At 39.7% G+C, this 17254-nt stretch overlaps 10 protein-coding genes and 1 non-coding gene across 11 annotated transcripts; 6 read left to right on the top strand and 5 right to left on the bottom strand.

The window, feature by feature from the left end:
• Nucleotides 1-36: 36 nt before the first annotated feature.
• Nucleotides 37-1206, bottom strand: CPR7 (peptidylprolyl isomerase CPR7; the record flags this gene model as incomplete). The annotated part of the gene is made up of 1 exon (XM_018131814.1): nt 37-1206. The coding sequence occupies one exon, from the start codon at nt 1204-1206 to the stop codon at nt 37-39; it is 1170 nt and encodes a 389-aa protein (XP_017987608.1).
• Nucleotides 1207-1412: 206 nt separating this feature from the next.
• GEA2 (Arf family guanine nucleotide exchange factor GEA2) lies at nt 1413-5606 on the top strand (the record flags this gene model as incomplete). The annotated part of the gene is made up of 1 exon (XM_018131813.1): nt 1413-5606. One exon carries the CDS (start codon nt 1413-1415, stop codon nt 5604-5606), a length of 4194 nt encoding a protein of 1397 aa, XP_017987609.1.
• Nucleotides 5607-5709: 103 nt separating this feature from the next.
• AW171_hschr42514 (HDL130Cp) lies at nt 5710-6912 on the bottom strand (the record flags this gene model as incomplete). The annotated part of the gene is made up of 1 exon (XM_018131812.1): nt 5710-6912. One exon carries the CDS (start codon nt 6910-6912, stop codon nt 5710-5712), a length of 1203 nt encoding a protein of 400 aa, XP_017987610.1.
• Nucleotides 6913-7324: 412 nt separating this feature from the next.
• On the top strand, nt 7325-8125 carry URA3 (orotidine-5'-phosphate decarboxylase; the record flags this gene model as incomplete). The annotated part of the gene is made up of 1 exon (XM_018131811.1): nt 7325-8125. The coding sequence occupies one exon, from the start codon at nt 7325-7327 to the stop codon at nt 8123-8125; it is 801 nt and encodes a 266-aa protein (XP_017987611.1).
• Nucleotides 8126-8341: 216 nt separating this feature from the next.
• TIM9 (protein transporter TIM9) lies at nt 8342-8605 on the top strand (the record flags this gene model as incomplete). The annotated part of the gene is made up of 1 exon (XM_018131810.1): nt 8342-8605. The coding sequence occupies one exon, from the start codon at nt 8342-8344 to the stop codon at nt 8603-8605; it is 264 nt and encodes an 87-aa protein (XP_017987612.1).
• Nucleotides 8606-8751: 146 nt separating this feature from the next.
• On the top strand, nt 8752-9152 carry AW171_hschr42517. The gene has a single exon (XR_001930105.1). It is a non-coding gene; the product is annotated as an HDLSNRRPR1 (small nuclear RNA).
• A 336-nt stretch (nt 9153-9488) lies between these two features.
• On the top strand, nt 9489-11687 carry AW171_hschr42518 (HDL127Wp; the record flags this gene model as incomplete). The annotated part of the gene is made up of 1 exon (XM_018131809.1): nt 9489-11687. The coding sequence occupies one exon, from the start codon at nt 9489-9491 to the stop codon at nt 11685-11687; it is 2199 nt and encodes a 732-aa protein (XP_017987613.1).
• A 368-nt stretch (nt 11688-12055) lies between these two features.
• PXP1 (putative indolepyruvate decarboxylase family protein) lies at nt 12056-13690 on the bottom strand (the record flags this gene model as incomplete). Its single annotated transcript, XM_018131808.1, has 1 exon — nt 12056-13690. One exon carries the CDS (start codon nt 13688-13690, stop codon nt 12056-12058), a length of 1635 nt encoding a protein of 544 aa, XP_017987614.1.
• Nucleotides 13691-13860: 170 nt separating this feature from the next.
• Nucleotides 13861-15306, bottom strand: SLM5 (asparagine--tRNA ligase SLM5; the record flags this gene model as incomplete). Its single annotated transcript, XM_018131807.1, has 1 exon — nt 13861-15306. The coding sequence occupies one exon, from the start codon at nt 15304-15306 to the stop codon at nt 13861-13863; it is 1446 nt and encodes a 481-aa protein (XP_017987615.1).
• Nucleotides 15307-15553: 247 nt separating this feature from the next.
• Nucleotides 15554-16345, bottom strand: MMS21 (SUMO ligase MMS21; the record flags this gene model as incomplete). Its single annotated transcript, XM_018131806.1, has 1 exon — nt 15554-16345. One exon carries the CDS (start codon nt 16343-16345, stop codon nt 15554-15556), a length of 792 nt encoding a protein of 263 aa, XP_017987616.1.
• Nucleotides 16346-16474: 129 nt separating this feature from the next.
• Nucleotides 16475-17212, top strand: EAF5 (Eaf5p; the record flags this gene model as incomplete). Its single annotated transcript, XM_018131805.1, has 1 exon — nt 16475-17212. One exon carries the CDS (start codon nt 16475-16477, stop codon nt 17210-17212), a length of 738 nt encoding a protein of 245 aa, XP_017987617.1.
• Nucleotides 17213-17254: the final 42 nt, after the last annotated feature.

Genomic DNA, 17254 nt, shown 5'->3' on the forward strand with positions numbered 1-17254 from the left:
CTTACCTTTTATAGGGTGTTCATCAAAATTATCCTTTTAGGTGAAGAATTTTGATATACTCTTCTTCGTTTTTTCAAGCTGCTCAGCTATCTTATTTTCAACCTCAAGGATCTTCTTTTCTACCACTACATCATCTGGGTTGAGTTTTTTGCATTCCTTGTACTCACTCAGAGCCTCTTCTGGCCTTTTCATTATTAGGTGACAGTTCCCCTTTCTGTAATGAGCTTTCGCAATGTCCAATTTTGGAACGTCATCCATCTCCAGCAGGAAATCAGCATATGTTATAGAGTCTTTATACCGCTTTAAATTGTATAATACTAGCGTCAAATTCAGATAAACCTTCGTTTTCAGCATGGTAAACTTTTCAAACAGGTCCTTGTCAAAATCAATATCAGGTATAAATTCATTGATATATTTCAATGATTTGATATATTTGAAGTAAGCATTTTGGAAATCTTTCTTCTTAAACAATAGGGTTCCAGACTCTTTAATTACTTGAGAAACTTTATAAGCTTCGTTTAGGTCTTCCGTATTAAAGTGTGTATCGTCACCAGGTAGTTCTTCATATATATCACCACCAACCGTATCATTACAAGCATTATAAAGAGGTACTTCCATTCCTTCAGTCCATTCTCCACAATCCTGAATGACAACAGCAGATTTAGGAACTCCATCTTCATCCACAGGAACACTTTCAATTGTCCGAATTACATACTTTCCCATATCGACTTCACCGAAAATAGAATGCTTGGAATTTAAATGGGGCGAGGTTGCAGTTACAATGAAAAACTGTGAACTATTGGTATCTTTTTCGCCCTGGTTTGCCATAGCAAGATAAAAGGGCTTGTCAAATTCACCTAGGTTCTCATCTTCAAAACATCCATAGTTCTTGACTTCACCTTCCATGTTTTGGAGTTCCTCTTCAGATGTATAGATAGAACAGCCTCCTCTACCCAGATTCTCATCAGAAGTATCCGATCCAAAAAGAACATCGCCTGCCTGGACCATAAAATTCTTTATAACCCTATGAAAGTGATTTCCTTTGTAGGTCAACTGTCTGTCACCAATTGAAATATCACCTTTACAGAGATGGAGGAATTGCTCTGTTGTTTTGGGGGCTTTATCGGAAAATAGTGTACATACTACCCTTCCAACAGCTTCATCATCAATCCCAATGTCTAAATATACCTTTTTATTAGATGCCATTGCGCGCTTCACCAACCGGTCATCATTTTAATTCTCAGCGCCTGGTGATGACTTCAACTTGAACATATCGCGAATATTTCAAATCTTGTTATACGAAAGTAAAGGTGGCAAAAAGCTTCAAGTCGTAATAACAAATAAATAGCACTTTAAAGGATCTAACACAATTCAGCATAAAGGCAGGATCTTGAGGAACTTTATCGTTAATCATGAGGGGTCAAGATGCGGCAGTTGACTCTGTTACAATTGTTATCAAAGAATGCATCACATTATCTACTGCGATGCGAAAATTCAGCCGTTATTCCTCGCAAACCGGTGTCGCTGCTTTATTAGGTGGAGGAAGCGAGATATTTAGTAACAATGACACGCTGTTAGCTGATAACTTTAATAACCTTTCTTCCAGCAAACAAAATGATCCTTTATTATCTGGTTTTATCCAACTTCGTTTAATGTTGAATAACCTGAAGGTGTTGCATGATGTTGATTCCCTTACAGTACTACAACCATTCTTACTTGTTATTAGCACTGGATCTACTTCTGGATACATCACCTCCATTGCATTGGATTCGGTTCATAAGTTATTCACATATGATATTATAAACGAAAATTCGAAGAATCATGTTGCTGCCGTGAGACAAACTGTTAATTCCTTAACTCATTGTCGATTTGAGGGTTCTGAGCAAACATCAGATGATTCTGTTTTACTGAAGGTATTATCCTTGCTTGAAACGATTGTGAAATCAAAATTTGGAGATGTTTTATCTGATTCACTGATGATGGAGGTGATACAAACCGTGATGTCGCTCGCTTGTAATAGGCGGAGATCAGAAGTTTTACGCAAAGCCGCTGAGATTAGTATGCTTTCAATAACTGTAAAGATATTTGATAAATTAAAGTATGTCGAGCCAACTAACGTCAAGAAATATATTAATGACGAAAGTATCTCAACGGCAGTTCTTACGGAAGATTTCATAGGAACAGGTGATTCATCTCTTAACAATCGATTCGAAAACGAGTTACGCCTTGGCACCGAAAGTGCTGACATAAATTCAGATGAGCACTCTAAAAGCGAAAACAACGAACCTAACTACGGTTTGCCAACGGCAAAAGATTATTTGGGTATTTTAGTATCTTTGGTTATTCCGGATTCTCCGAATAAGCAATATTCTTCAAAGGTTTTTGGTTTACATCTTTTAAACACGGCAATCGAACTTGCAGGTGACAGGTTCCCTGAGCATCCAAGGCTATTCAGCTTAGTGTCTGATCCAATTTTTAAAAGCCTGCTATATTTGATTCAGAATAGTGATAAATTATCTCTGTTGCAGGCAGCCTTACAACTGTTTACTACGGTAACGGTAATTCTGGGAGATTCTCTACAAAGTCAAATTGAACTAACTCTGAAATCCATTTTTGATATTCTACTCGAGGTGAAAACAGGTAACGACGTAAAACCAAGACCCTCAGTTGTAAAGGAGTTGATGATAGAACAAATATCTATATTGTGGACAAGATCTCCCTCATTTTTTACTTCGATTTTTGTCACATATGATTGTAACTTTCATAGATCAGATTTGGCTGTTGACATATTGAAAGCTTTGACGCGATTAGCACTTCCGGAGTCAGCTTCGACAACTGCTGATAGTGTTCCTCCAATATGTCTTGAAGGGCTTATATCTGTTATCGATGATATGCATAGCCACCTAGACAAAGATGGCACTTTCGATCCTAATAAGAAAACAGAACTCTTGTTACAAAGAGATCGTAAAGCGGAGTTTATTAAGTGTGTGGAAGAGTTCAACCAAAAACCTGAAAAAGGCATCCCTGTGCTGATTGAAAAGGGGGTCATAAAGGACAATTCGGATGAGGAAATCGCTCGCTTCTTATTCCAGAACAATGGAAGACTTAATAAGAAGACTATTGGTGAATATATAGCAACGCCTGATAATCTTCCTCTTCTAAAATCTTTTATTAACCTCTTTGAGTTTAAAGACTTAAGGGTTGATGAAGCTATAAGGGTACTGTTAACGAAATTTCGGTTACCTGGTGAGTCACAGCAAATTGAAAGAATAGTGGAAACATTTTCAGCTAAATATGTTGAAAGTCAAGAATACGATGAGAGTAAGGCAGGCCAAGATATAGAAGGTGATTACACATGCGTTCAGCCAGATGCGGATTCCGTGTTTGTTTTGAGTTACTCAATTATTATATTAAACACGGACTTGCATAATCCACAGGTTAAAAAGCATATGACTTTCGATGACTATACTTACAATTTGAAGGGTTGTAACAATGAAAAAGATTTTCCATTGTGGTATTTGGAGAAAATTTTTGGCTCAATTCGGGATAAGGAAATTGTGATGCCAGAAGAACATCACGGTAACGAAAGGTGGTTTGATGATGCCTGGAATAATTTGATCTCTTCAACTACAGTCCTCACAGAAACTGAAATGCAACGTTCAAACGTGCTTGCAGAGCTAGACCACGATTCTATATTGATGTATGACAAGGCTGTGTTTGAAACGGTTGGTAAATTGATAATCTCTACTTTATTCAAAATTTTTAAAGTTGCATCCGACGATCATATAAGTACGAGAATGCTCACAACAGTAGATAAGTGTTCTCAAATCGCTGTTTTCTTTGGATTCAATGAACTCTACAATGAAATTCTAGAGATGGTAATTCAACTCACGACTTTAATAGGAGAGATTGATGACGTTGGTAACAATGTCGAAATGACCGATATACCTGTTGTTCGTATCCTCGTGGAGGATACTAGTGAAGCAATATGTGTATCTTCAATTGCTGTCCGGTTGGGTCACGACTTCAAAGCTCAATTGTCGACTTTTGTGTTGTCTAGAATATTGCAAAATTGTTCCAGTGCCGTAATAAACACTGGAGTATGGGATCAGTTAACTAAGATGCTATTAGCGCTATTTGAGAACTTGTTAATTAACCCGGATCTTTTCCCTTCGTTGCAAGAAAGCTTAGGCTTGGGTCCTCTGCCAAAACCAGGTGCTGAATACGATGTTAATAAGACCAAGTATACAAAGGGTCTGCTGTACACTTTTGCATCTTATTTAAAGGGTGATGAGGAACCCACTGAAGAGGAAATACATTACTCTGTAAAAGGTCTCGAATGCATTACGAGCAGCAATTTGGCATCATCGGTATTTATTAATGAAAGGAATCTCACTTCCGGATTACTGTCGTCTCTGCTGAACTCCATGAACAAGAAGAAGACATCGGAAAACGCTAGATTTTTTGAGGAGGAAATCCTCTTCTTAATGGAAATAGGCTTGCAAATATATTTCAGATCTGATTGCGACGCTGAAATTGGAAAGTTGTTAATGGAGGAGCTAACATCCCTATTTGACGTTAATGGTGTCTCTAATACCTATTTGCATCGCTTAACTGTTTACAAGTTATTTTTGTTGTCTTCTGTTAAGATGACAGATTGTTTACTAGATTTGATCAAAGATGGGTTGTTATTTAAGAATGAGGTTTACGATAAAAACTTCTTTAATAGTAAGATTGGACAAACTGTATTCCAAAGGTTGTTGGAATTAGCAAATGATGAATATTACATCTCTGCTGTACTTGGGCTGGAAAGTTTCTGGAAATTACTGCGGAAATACGTTTCCTACAAAAAACTAATCTTAATGATTTACAAATTCTTGGATGAGATAATAAGAATTAATTCCAACGCAGTGACAGATCAAAACTTTATGTGGTTGCTTGGATTACTCGATGAACTGTCTTCTATCGGTGCCATCGCAGGTCAATGGGAGGATGAATACAAACGTTTGCAAAAATCTGGTAATAAGGTGGTGAAAGAGAATCCACACCAAGAGACGGTTGAGTTATCGTTAAGATCCATTGACCTAACGGCCCTTCTTGTATCAATAAAAAAGGACTTGACTAAAAATCAAATATTCGCGCTTGTGCAAGCATTGGCTCACCAATGTTTGAATCCATGCTCTCAGCTACGTTCACATGCTTTGACCTGTTTGGAGACCACAATGACCGAGAAACTTGTTGAGTCGGGTAATAAAGTTGAAATATCAGAGCTACTTGAGAATGGATTGTTTCCGCTTATCGACAATACTAAAACTAGTAATTCGGTCCAACTGTCTGAAATGATTTCGGTTTTGTCTAAAGTTTACCTGTTTTATTTAAAAAAAGGTGAAACAGATAATGTGACGTATTTGAAAGTCCAAAATATTTTCAATAGATATATTGACAACCCAAAAATAGAAGAAAAGCTACAGGAGTTAATTACAGCCAAGAAAGAAATCGATCGAGAACTGCACGGCAGTAAGGAAACAACCCCAATAAATGGTTGTATGAAGACGACAACCGAAAAACCTCTCTCTAATGTCCTTACGGTCGAAGATCATGAATAATGCGGCATCACTGTATAAAAGTTCCTTATAATAATATCTGTTAATACTTAGTTAATCTACATGGACCAGCTCCATTGGTATTCTAGATGTTTTTGCTTTAGTCTTACTCATCCTGCAAGGTGTGGCGCATGTACTCGAGTAATATGAGCCCTGCAGTTGTACCAGGGATAACGGCTAGCGTATTTCTAGTAAATCCTTTGTACAGGGAGGGGATAATCTTACCGTTTTTGTTGAACGATCTAACCTGGTGTAACGTGTCCCTATATAGGTCAAAATATAAGTAAAGAGAACTTAAACTCTTACTCATCTTACCTTTCCGTAATAGACGTGCAGCCTGTTCCGCACTATTATTAGGGGAGCACTGTCGAATATCCAGTGTTTCAAGTCTGGATACATGCATTTTTTGTAAGTTCAACAGTGGGAACTGAATAACCTGCAAAATAAAGGCAGCCGAAACTCCGCCAATGAAAATAAAAGCACGCTGAATCCAATTCACCTCCCGCTGACCAAGAACCTCACTATTACCAATCACAATATCCGCGTCTTTGGTCTTTTCTAGCCTATGTCTTTTCAGACGAGCAAGGAACCAATCACATACCTGACCTTTAAAGCACTCAAATGTAGTGAAATATGCAGCAAATCCGATACTTTCCTTCACTAATGACAAGCCAAATCCCCCAAAACATTTCGTTAGTCCAATTTCTTTAAATTTATCAATTCCATAGAACCACAGGTTCTTGGGATGGTTATTTGCAGACGTTGCATTGCTAGCCATAGATCTTATGTGAATAGCATCTATCGGAGCAGATGTAACCGCATGGGCTGTACCTGCCAGAAATCCCGCCATTGCAACATTGTGTACCGCAGCTGTCTCAGTCTTACCGCCTGTAAACCGTTCCAGAGTCACTAAATAGGTTGTATACAGCACAATTCCCGCTGCAGAATTCAAAACAATAGGAGGTATAATCCTTTCATGTACAACCTTCCAACCATATCTGTTTACAGCTTTTGTAAGAACACCAACAGTCGAGTTTTCCAGGTAGTAGGTGTATTTAGGGTTCCAGAAGCGGCTTCTGCCAGTTAATTCCTTCAATGGCTTCTCGTCCTCCTGTAACATCACCTTTAGATAGTCTTTAAAGTCATAACGAACTGGTCTGAAGAGTTTCATGGGTGAACGCAAATAAAACGTGGTCAACTGATACACCAAAGATCGACCAGCGGCTGTGACAGTACCTATCAAGGATGAAGATTTACGATGCACAGCACTAGGTTTATCATTTTCAACATCATCACTTGAAGTCTCCATTTAGGATACTACTTATCTCTGAAGGGTTGCTAAACAAGTGGTATATTATGAAAGCTAGATTTCACTGTTGAGAGATAAAGTTAGTATGACCTCGGATTACGGCAATAATTAAAAATAAAGGCTAGTAAAGAAGGATCAATTCTACATACTCAAAGGTCAACGCATCGAAGCATTCGAGGGTTTAGAGACAAAGGATTGGTATTCGACCTATAAACGCCGAGCTGATATTATGTTCTTTCTATATCAGGTTGTGAATATTAGATTGTCCTTAAAGGAAAAAAATTTTCCGCAATATCATCATGTTCTCTATTAAATGCACAAATATTACAGTTGATTGTTTAAGTTTCAATTCAGGAATCTTAAAACAGGCTGTTAGGTTTCTATCTGATTACCATCGTTATTGATTTTCAATATGTCAACTAAATCATACAAGGAAAGAGCTAAGTCTCATTCATCGCCTTGTGCGAAGAAGCTGTTGGAACTGATGCACAACAAAAAGACAAACTTGTGTGCTTCGGTCGATGTTCATACTACCGAGGAGCTACTCTCATTAGTAGAAACCTTGGGTCCACACATCTGTTTATTGAAAACTCATGTTGACATCTTGACTGACTTTACATATGAGGGAACTGTTATACCGCTAAAGAAGTTGGCTGAGAAGCACAACTTCATGATCTTCGAGGATAGGAAGTTCGCGGATATCGGTAACACTGTAAAGCTTCAGTATGCATCTGGTGTCCACCGTATTGCAGAATGGGCGGACATTACAAATGCACATGGTATCACTGGTCCAGGCGTTATTGCAGGCTTGAAACAAGCTGCAGAAGAAGCTAGTAATGACGTCAGAGGGCTTCTTATGTTAGCGGAACTATCTTCTAAAGGTTCCCTAGCCTACGGAGAGTACACACATAAAGTGGTTGAGATGGCCAAAGTTGACCCCTCCTTTGTCATGGGTTTTATTGCCCAGAGTGACGTGGGAGGCCGCGAGGAGGGTAACGACTGGTTAATTATGACTCCTGGTGTAGGACTGGACGAGAAGGGAGACAGTCTAGGTCAGCAGTACCGTACTGTCGACGATGTTGTATCGGGCAGCACCGATATAATAATTGTTGGTCGTGGCCTCTATGGTAGCGGCAGGAACCCAGCTGTTGAGGGTCCCCGTTACCGTAAGGCAGGTTGGGATGCGTATATAAAGAGGTTATCATCTACGTAAGCAACATATCCAGTTCTCTTTGATTCGTTTCTCCATTGTATATGCATTATAATGTTGGATATGAACCCCCTTATGCGTTACCCGGATCTGGCTCCTTGCTTTGTATGGCTCTGAAAAATCTTCATACTTTTGCCATTTACGAACACTTCTACTTAAGCAACGGTCAACAAGCAACACTTCAAGCAACCATACTCGCTCGTCAGTACTATACCCAACATGGAATCCCTAAACTCCAGAGAACAACAAGAATTTCAAAAGCTAATTGAGCAAAAGCAAATGAAGGATTTCATGCGCCTATACTCAAACTTGGTGGAAAGATGCTTCAGTGACTGTGTCAACGACTTCACATCTTCCAAGCTAACTACTAAAGAACTTACCTGCATATCCAAATGCTCTGAAAAGTTTTTGAAACACAGTGAGCGTGTTGGTCAACGTTTCCAGGAACAGAATGCAGCATTGAGTCAAAGTATGGGACGTTAAATAAATTGCCCAGGATTCAGGCTACAATTTCAAAAAATAGCAGCTACTATAATGTAAACCTATCACCATGTATATATAACAATTAACAAGCTTTCTATATACTACTAGGTACTTAATTAGTATTAAATACTAGTAGTTATAAAAAAAGACAGCCGCCAGTAATCGGTATCGCGTTACCCGGAATTCGGGCTCCTACTATTGCACTCAACAGAGCCTTGGCCGACTTACGTCGTACCAAGCCAAACCTTTCGGACACAGCATAGAATTGTACAAGCGGACAAGGCCACCGCGATCACTTCGTACGTCCACTGCCCTGGATCCCATGTCGCTATTGATACGACTTAAATCTTTCTTATGACAGGCGATACCAACATTTCTGCCAGTCTCCTCACGGAGTTGTGAGGCGGTAGCACCCGTACTCATCTATTACCTGCCTAAGGCGGCGATCCACCGAATTTCCCACCTGCTTTTCATTTGTAGGCAGGTTGGTAGGACAAGCGGTCTGTCTCGAACGCGGGACAGAAAATGCAGAACACCCCGCCAACCGCTGCTCCAGACGAATGCCTGAATATCTCAGGGAGAGATGCATCTGAGCTGGAGTCGGCTCGAGCACGTCATGTGATTGGGTGACAGAATGTCCCGAAACGGTAACCGGTGTCTGCGCTCGAGAGAATATGGTTTGTAGCACAGACAGTTTTAGGACGCTCGAATGAGTAACATATATAAACGATGGAGTCGTAAAATAAAGTAACCTGTGAAAGTTGAATGGAATCAAGTGTATAGTGATGCACAGTCAGACCATATTGCAAAAAATACAGGAATTGCTGTTAAAACTAATTACCTGCTAGATAACATACCAATCAGTATTCACTTACTATAATAAATGACGCTGTACAAAATGGAGGATTTTCTAAATTTGGATGATAGTAAGTTCAATGAAGTAGTAGACACAGAGTTATATCCAAATTCGCAAGACTTTACCTCTGGGGGATTTGGTAATCCGTCGGTTGGCGTACCTGCTATTATTGCAGATGTACCGAAATTGTCGCGCCTGTCTGAGCTTTCATTATTACCACAATACAATAGTAACTCAAGCAACCGTATTGAGAAGAAGTCGGTCCAAAAGCACAAAAAGGATAGGGTACTTAAGTCGTTTGTAAAGGCTATTGACAAAACCCTGGAGACTTCCGATAGTAGTATACTTTCCTCGACACCTTCGCCGAAATCTATTTTTTCTTACGGTTTTTCGTCGTCTTTGGATGATGAAAGGCCACTTTCTATGGTTGAAGAGCACTTACTATTGCCTCAAGATGACGCATATATCAACGAAAATGTGTCTATATTCAAGTTGGCTTTAGAGAAGTCTCCAGTTTCTTCACCTCGTGAGCAGGCGCAAACCGAAAGAAATGTTTTCTCAATTCCTAATGTCAGTTATGGATTTGACTTCAGCACGATGCCAGACACGCATAATAGGCAGTTGCTGCAGTCGCAGCAATTACAACACAATACACCGCAAGAGCTGGATTGGCAGCCGGTGTTTCAGCAACAGCATCAGCAACAGCAACTACAACAAAATCAATTACATCTACAACAAGAAGAAGATGGGCAAAATCTGCGCAATCTCCATCACAGTCATCAACTGCAACTTCAACTGCTACTGTTATTCCAGGAAGAGGATCAAAACCAACAATACCAACAGCATAATTCCCATGCAGAGATTTCGCCAATACTGACAGCTCCAATGATAATGTTTACACCGGCGAAACCACAAATGTTTGGCTATATGGCGGACCTCGAGAATTCCTTGGAATTCGCATCAATGTCGTTTGAAGAGCAGTTTGATATTCATACAAGAATTCAATTTCAGTCTCAAAACGCGCCCGATCAACTGCGGCAAGTGCAAAAGAAAGAGGAAGAAGCTGAAGAAGAGGAAGGCGATGAGCAGGAAGAGGATGATGAAGAGGATGAATTATATACCGATGATCTGCAGTCAAGCGAACAGACTATAGCGCAGTCAAACTCAATGCAGCCCATTTTTCAGAGACTTCATGAGGTTAGAGCTGATAATCATCATATATCTCTAACTAGTATGCCACTGATGCCTGAGAAGAAACGGAGGAAATTGAGTATCCAGCCGTTAACTTATGATCAAATTAGATTGACTCAGGGACTCTTGAGAAAGACAATGATTCGGCACTATGATACTGAGGATCTTAAGATTCAAATAAAGAAAGAAATAGCCAAAGAACAGAAGGCTTTGAAGGATGCATTAAAACGGCCCGGCAAAACGGCATCGCCAAAGAAACGTACAATAAGCAAAACGAGATTACAAACCGTATCCGTTGATTTTACTCAAGTTTTAACTGGCCTTCATGACCTAGAAGTGGTATTTTCAAATAATCATATATTATCGTCATCGTATTGGTCTGCGAAAGGTGATAATTCTGGAGTTACAGAGATGCGGAATATAGTATCTGTTCTCCGTCATCAGTACAAGAATCGGATAACATTTGAATTTATTGACGACGATCTAAATCCCCATTCTATTGTAGATGGTGTTAAATTATTGAAATTCTCCGTAATATCAAGGTTATGTGAACACTTGGAAGGTGATAATTATGTAACCGGATGGGTGCATTTAATAACATACAATGATTTAAGTGAATTACTAGGTTTTTCATTAGATATATCTGATGAAATGATAGTTGTAAATGATGATTCTTTAATATTTGAAACCCAAAATGAACCTTGGAAAAGGTTATTGATGAGATGGAGGTCTATTTACGACAAAAAGTTATTCATTATATCTGAATCTAAAGAAATGATGCAACTCAAGATAGAAAAGGCCAAATCTCGAGGCAGGCCATTTAAATTAGATGAAAGGGAAAAGAAATTGAAGGAGGATTTGTTTAATCAATTAATGTCCTACAAAGGATTACTAGGAGCCCCTTCTAAAACTGCAAAAGATCAGGCGCTTATCAAGACTAACAAATTAGAGTCCCTCATTAAGGTTGTATTAGAGAAATACTGTTGGATTGATCCAAGTACAGTTCCCCCGGGCGGATACAGAAGGTTGTTCTGATAATAAATGTCATCACTATACACCAACTACAAAATTATTAACAACCTTATAGAGAGCCAATATAGTAACATAATATCCAAAAGCAAACATCTATCAGAAGTCTAACAGACACTAATGTTGTAGCACTAACGCCTTTGGCTTTTTTGGAATGTTTAAAATTCGTGGAATCTCATCAACAGGTGCTGGCATAACGCCAGTTGTATTAATGATGAATAGGATAACAAAAGGACATAAGAAAATTTAACAAATTGGAAAACTGGAATAGATCAACGTAACAGGGTTTGTCTTAAATTCCCAGTAGACTAACATTTTTAATTGTAATATTACGTTATTTTATTACTGGTAGGAAAGTTTCACGTAGAATACTGCTAAACTTTGCTTTTACTTTGCCAGCCAAATGAGAGCTTAGCTTGAGATCCTGCCTCAATGATCACATTTAAAACAGTAGTAATACCGACTTTGGAGGCGTTCAATGCCCGGCGGAATTCGTAATCTAACTCACTCAAATACCGGATCAAAAATCCTTCACAACCAAAACCTTTACCTACCATGTCATACCTGCATTCAGATGTCAGGTCAGTAGTACGGGTTAAATTTTCGTCTGTATTTCCGTGGTAAATACCACCATTGTTCATAATTATAACAACAATACCTAAGTTGTTTCTGACGGCGGTTTCCAACTCTGCACAGGAGAACCCGAATGCCGAATCACCAAGTATTGCCACAATATCTTTTTTAGGCTCGGCTATTTTCGCAGCTAGAGCATACCCAACCCCAACACCCATGGATGCATTGGTTCCAGCATCCAACCGATGTCTAGGATAGTCCGTAGGGAAACAAATACGGCCAATGTCCATAGTATTTGCACCTTCGAGAATCAGAATAGTATTCTTGTCGACCAAGTTGCGACGTATTTTTGCATAAACTGCATGGTAATTCAATTGAGCGCCTTCTGGCAGAATTTCCTTCTTTTCTAGTTTTATCTTGTTTAAAGCAATGTTATTCTCAATCTCATCACTGACACCACGATACTTCCAGTTAGTGGGTAGTATTTTCTTTAGAGCTTGAACAAACAGCAAGGTATCACTATGCACAGCATATTTAAGACCAGCACTATTATTCAATCCTAATGATGATAAATCATTGTCCACTTGAATAAATATAACTCCCTTTTTCCACTTTGGTGGTTCGCCATAATGTAGCATCCAATTCAAGCGCGCCCCCAAAACCAAAACGATTTCAGCAGTTTTCAAAGCCAGCGACCTAGCGCCATTTACATTTAATACATGAGAATCTGGAAGGATTCCTTTGGCCATGGGAGTTGGTAAGAATGGCAATCTGTATTGCTGCACGAATTCTCTCAACTCCTGTGAATAATTAATACACCCTCTACCAACAACAACAAGGATGCGCTTGCCAGACACTAACAATTCAGCGGCAGATTTCACAGCAGACATATCAGGACCACATCTTTTACTCGAGATTACTTCATGAATAACTGTTGAAGAAGTACACTCGATTTCCTTATCCATGAGATTTCCCGGAATGTCAATATATGAAACTCCGTTTTGCAAGGTTGAAGTCTTGATAGCACTGTATATTAAATAACCAGCATTCTCGGGATTTATCCGGCCCTTAAACTCCGCCCAGGGAGCCATAAATGATAATTGGTCAAGTTCTTGGAAGCCTCCATGATATTCATCTTCACTACTCCCGGCTAGGACCAATAGGGGCCATTTATTCATATAAGAGTTGTAAATACCTGCTAAAGCGTGAACGATTCCTGGGCCACCGACAACAAGTATTACCCCCGGTTTCTTAGTTAAATAGCCGTATGCGCTAGCCGCATATGAGCAACTTTGTTCATTCCGACATGCTATAAACCTTATGCCATGTTGAACAAAGCACTCTGCCAATTCTACTATAGGAATTCCAACAATACCGAATATCACATCAATACCATGTTGCTTTAGTGCAATTGCAATTTGATCTGGTACCTTCATCTTTTCAACAACGCTATAATCTGACTAGGTTGTAATAAGTGATAACGGATGGAGTTAATATTTTTTTACTTATATACAGATTAAATTAATTAAGTTGGTGATAATGACCTAATATGATGATTAGGAGTCATGATAAATGTATTAAGAATTGCAGATACATTTTCTGTCCGTTAAAGCTCAATTACAGTCTTGGCTGTCCGATGAAAGGGGATCGCGTCTCGTATATTTTGAGCGCCATATAGCCAGCTGACTAGACGTTCAATTCCGATTCCAAATCCTCCATGGGGCATGCTGCCTTGTCTCCGTAGTTCGGTATACCATTGCAGCGCTTCAATATCCATTTTTCTGAGCTTCATCTCCGATATTAACTTGTCATAATCGTCTTCACGCACACTACCACCTACGATCTCACCCATATCAGGGACTAAAAGGTCAAAGCAGGCGACAGTTTCGCCGTCAGGGTTTTGTTTCATGTAAAATGCCTTGGTTTGCTTTGGATAATCTGTCACAAATACTGGCCCTTGGAAGTGTTCACCTGCTAGCCACTTTTCATGTTCTGATTTCAATGCTACACCCCATAGAGGTTCAGTTTCAAACTTCTTCTCTGCATGCCGATGCTGTAAAACCTTAATAGCATCTGTATACGTGATTTTATGCCATTTGTCATCTAAGAGTTTATTCCAACGTTCTATGACTACCTGTCTTTCGTCCGCACCTTTTTCAGGCCTCATCTTGGGAAGTAGATTCTCCTGGTTTTCTATTAATGATGCAGCAATTCTTTTCGTAATAAGCTGAATGAAGTCGGTTAGTTGTTGGGTGGTTTCAATATTGCACATCTCAACCTCCAGCATCCAAAATTCAGCAAGATGACGGTTGGTATCGCTCTCTTCTGCTCGGAAACATGGCGTCAGGGTCCATACTTTGCTTAACGCATGAGCCAGGATCTCCAAGTGTAACTGAGTTGAAACAGACAGATATGCATCCTTGCCAAAGTATTTCTCGGCGTTTTTATCCTTGGAGTTGCGCAACGCATTCGCCTCGACGTTGAATAACTGTCCTCCGCCCTCGCAGTCAGAACTAGTCAAAATAGGTGGCTGTACTTTAAATAGGCCCTCCTTAGCCAATATAGAGTTTAATTTAGTCTCGACATGTGACCTTATCCTCATCAGTCCTCCAAAATATGTTGTTCTATGCTTCCACAACGGCAATCGACGCAGTTGAGCCAACGAAGTATATTTCTTCTGAAGAGGATATTCACTAGTCACATCACCCAAAACACTAATATCATTTCTACTGCATGACAGTTCAAAGGGTTGCTCACGGGTAGGGGTCAAGCACAAAGTAGCATTTTCTATCTTTAATGATTGCCCTACCTTCAACCGCTGAGATGCTATCGTGCCCTCCTCTTCGCCCACATTTGGTAAAACAATGTTCAACGGAGCACTTGTTGTACCATCATGTAAATCAATGAAGGATACCTTCTTCAACCTACGAATTGATTTAATCCATCCTTTGATCTCGATTTTTCCTTGAGGTGCATCTTTTATTTGCAATAGGTCGCGAATAGTCGTTAAAACACCAGCCTTTGAGGAGTAGTACCTTTGCAACCTTAGCATATCAATATTCCCCCGCGCTTGGGTATAGGTCCTTTATCTTATCTGTGTTTAAGACTGGTTGGTCGAAGATTTTTTACAGCGAGCGCTTCAACTAAGCATTTTTGACAAATGCTTCGCCTGGAAATATAATGCGCTAAATGCATAAAATATGCGCAAACAGTTGAAGCTCCCTGAGTTTACTTATTTAGTCCTTTTTCGCCTCCTAATAACGTTAAATATTATCTATATATTTATAGGGCCCACAGCCCTAATCTACAACGTTGCCCTGGTCCGATGTGTTATTTCTTGTCTGAGGTCCTCTAACTTCACTAATTAGACAGCGAAACTGCATTATTAGGTCAGGTACAAAATCCTTAATACTAACATGCTGTCCGCAGGCTGCTTGAGGGCAAGTTTTAGTTTCTTTCTGCAAGAATCGTTCCAACGCAGGTTTATCGAAAACATGACCACATTTGCGGGAAATCATTGGTTTGGTAAACGGCTGGAAGGAAATGGGACACGTCAATTCAATGTTACCGCCACTGAACCTCAACTCCTCTTCTTCCTGCGCTTCGTTAGCGTTGTCCGGAATCATCGCAGTAGGATTCTCCCAAATGTATGGCAGTGCAAAGAACAACTGCCGCATTTGATTATCAGAAGGTGTCTTCGGCAGGCTTCTCTCATTAGATTTCAATTCTCTATAAGTGTGCTCAAGGGAAGGTGCAGTTAGCGATTTTAACCGATATTGGTCCCAGTTCTCTAACGTTACCGGAGCGCATTCCTCTGACTTTTGCTTGTATTCTACCTTAGCCTTCTGTAACAGCGTCCTCTGGGATTCCATTTGACTATATATCATAAGCAACTGCTCATACTGCTCTTCCAGCATCTTTATTATGTCCTTGGCCTGATCTTCCGGCATTTCTTTCACCATCTGCGTCAGCGTACCAATAAATTGGTCTTCTATATCCTTGATAACATCACCACATGGCTTTAGTCCAAGCCCATGAAACTCTCTAGAGACATCAGGGTGCAGTGGAAGGAACTCTGGAACGAAATTCATCTATCTCTACGGTATTCAAGTTCTCACTCATCTTTTATATAGCAACTTCCATATCAAAGCTACGTAGAAAAATAGTACATTAGCAAACCTAAACAAAGGGAAACTAAACCCAGTGCAGCTTTTGGTCAAATGACAAAGGCCTCCTCTGCACCCGCTAAAGTTGCTATACATCGCGCCTTAAACCCTCCCCATAAGTATGCTATGAACATTAATAAGGTATTAATACTAGAATCACTATATGAGCTGCTACTTAATGGCCAGACAAACAGAGTATCACTAGTACGACTGCAAACAGATGTTAACAACCATCCTATGACTAAACAACTATCAAGCCAGTGGCAAACTTTAAAGATTAATGATATTCTAGATGTGATAAAAGTTATATTCCCCAAGCAGACCTCCCTTTCTGACGGGCAGATCATATTCTACAATTTACAGATAGTGGAAATTAGAGATACATTACTAGAGGTAGTTAAAGAATGCCAAACTGCTCTGGTGAAAGAGGTCAAGTTATTGGAACAGCAGTATCATAGCATTAAGAATCAGGATGATATGAAGTTGCGCCGGGAAAGGATCATGGGCATGTATCGGGATACTATTCTTGCGAAACTGCAAAGCTTTAAATATTTTCATCCGCTATATGGTAAAGTGGAGCCCAGTCCCGTCGTTCATAACTTGATGGATCTAGAGAAGATCAAGGGAATGTCTATAGAGAATTTATCCCACCTGCAGCTGACGCTACAAAAGTGCATAACAGACAGCGTAATGCTTACCAAGGTTGGAAGCAAACGGTACCAGGAAGTTATGCTCTCGCAAGGGGAACTTGACGATACGGTGAAGTTTGTTAGGTACGCAATGGACAATTAGTTATCCGCAGTGCCTTAGATAAATAAACTAAAGGTATATAAC

The sequence above is a fragment of the Eremothecium sinecaudum genome, chromosome IV (assembly GCF_001548555.1).
Source record: "Eremothecium sinecaudum strain ATCC 58844 chromosome IV, complete sequence".
Lineage (NCBI taxonomy): Eukaryota > Fungi > Ascomycota > Saccharomycetes > Saccharomycetales > Saccharomycetaceae > Eremothecium > Eremothecium sinecaudum.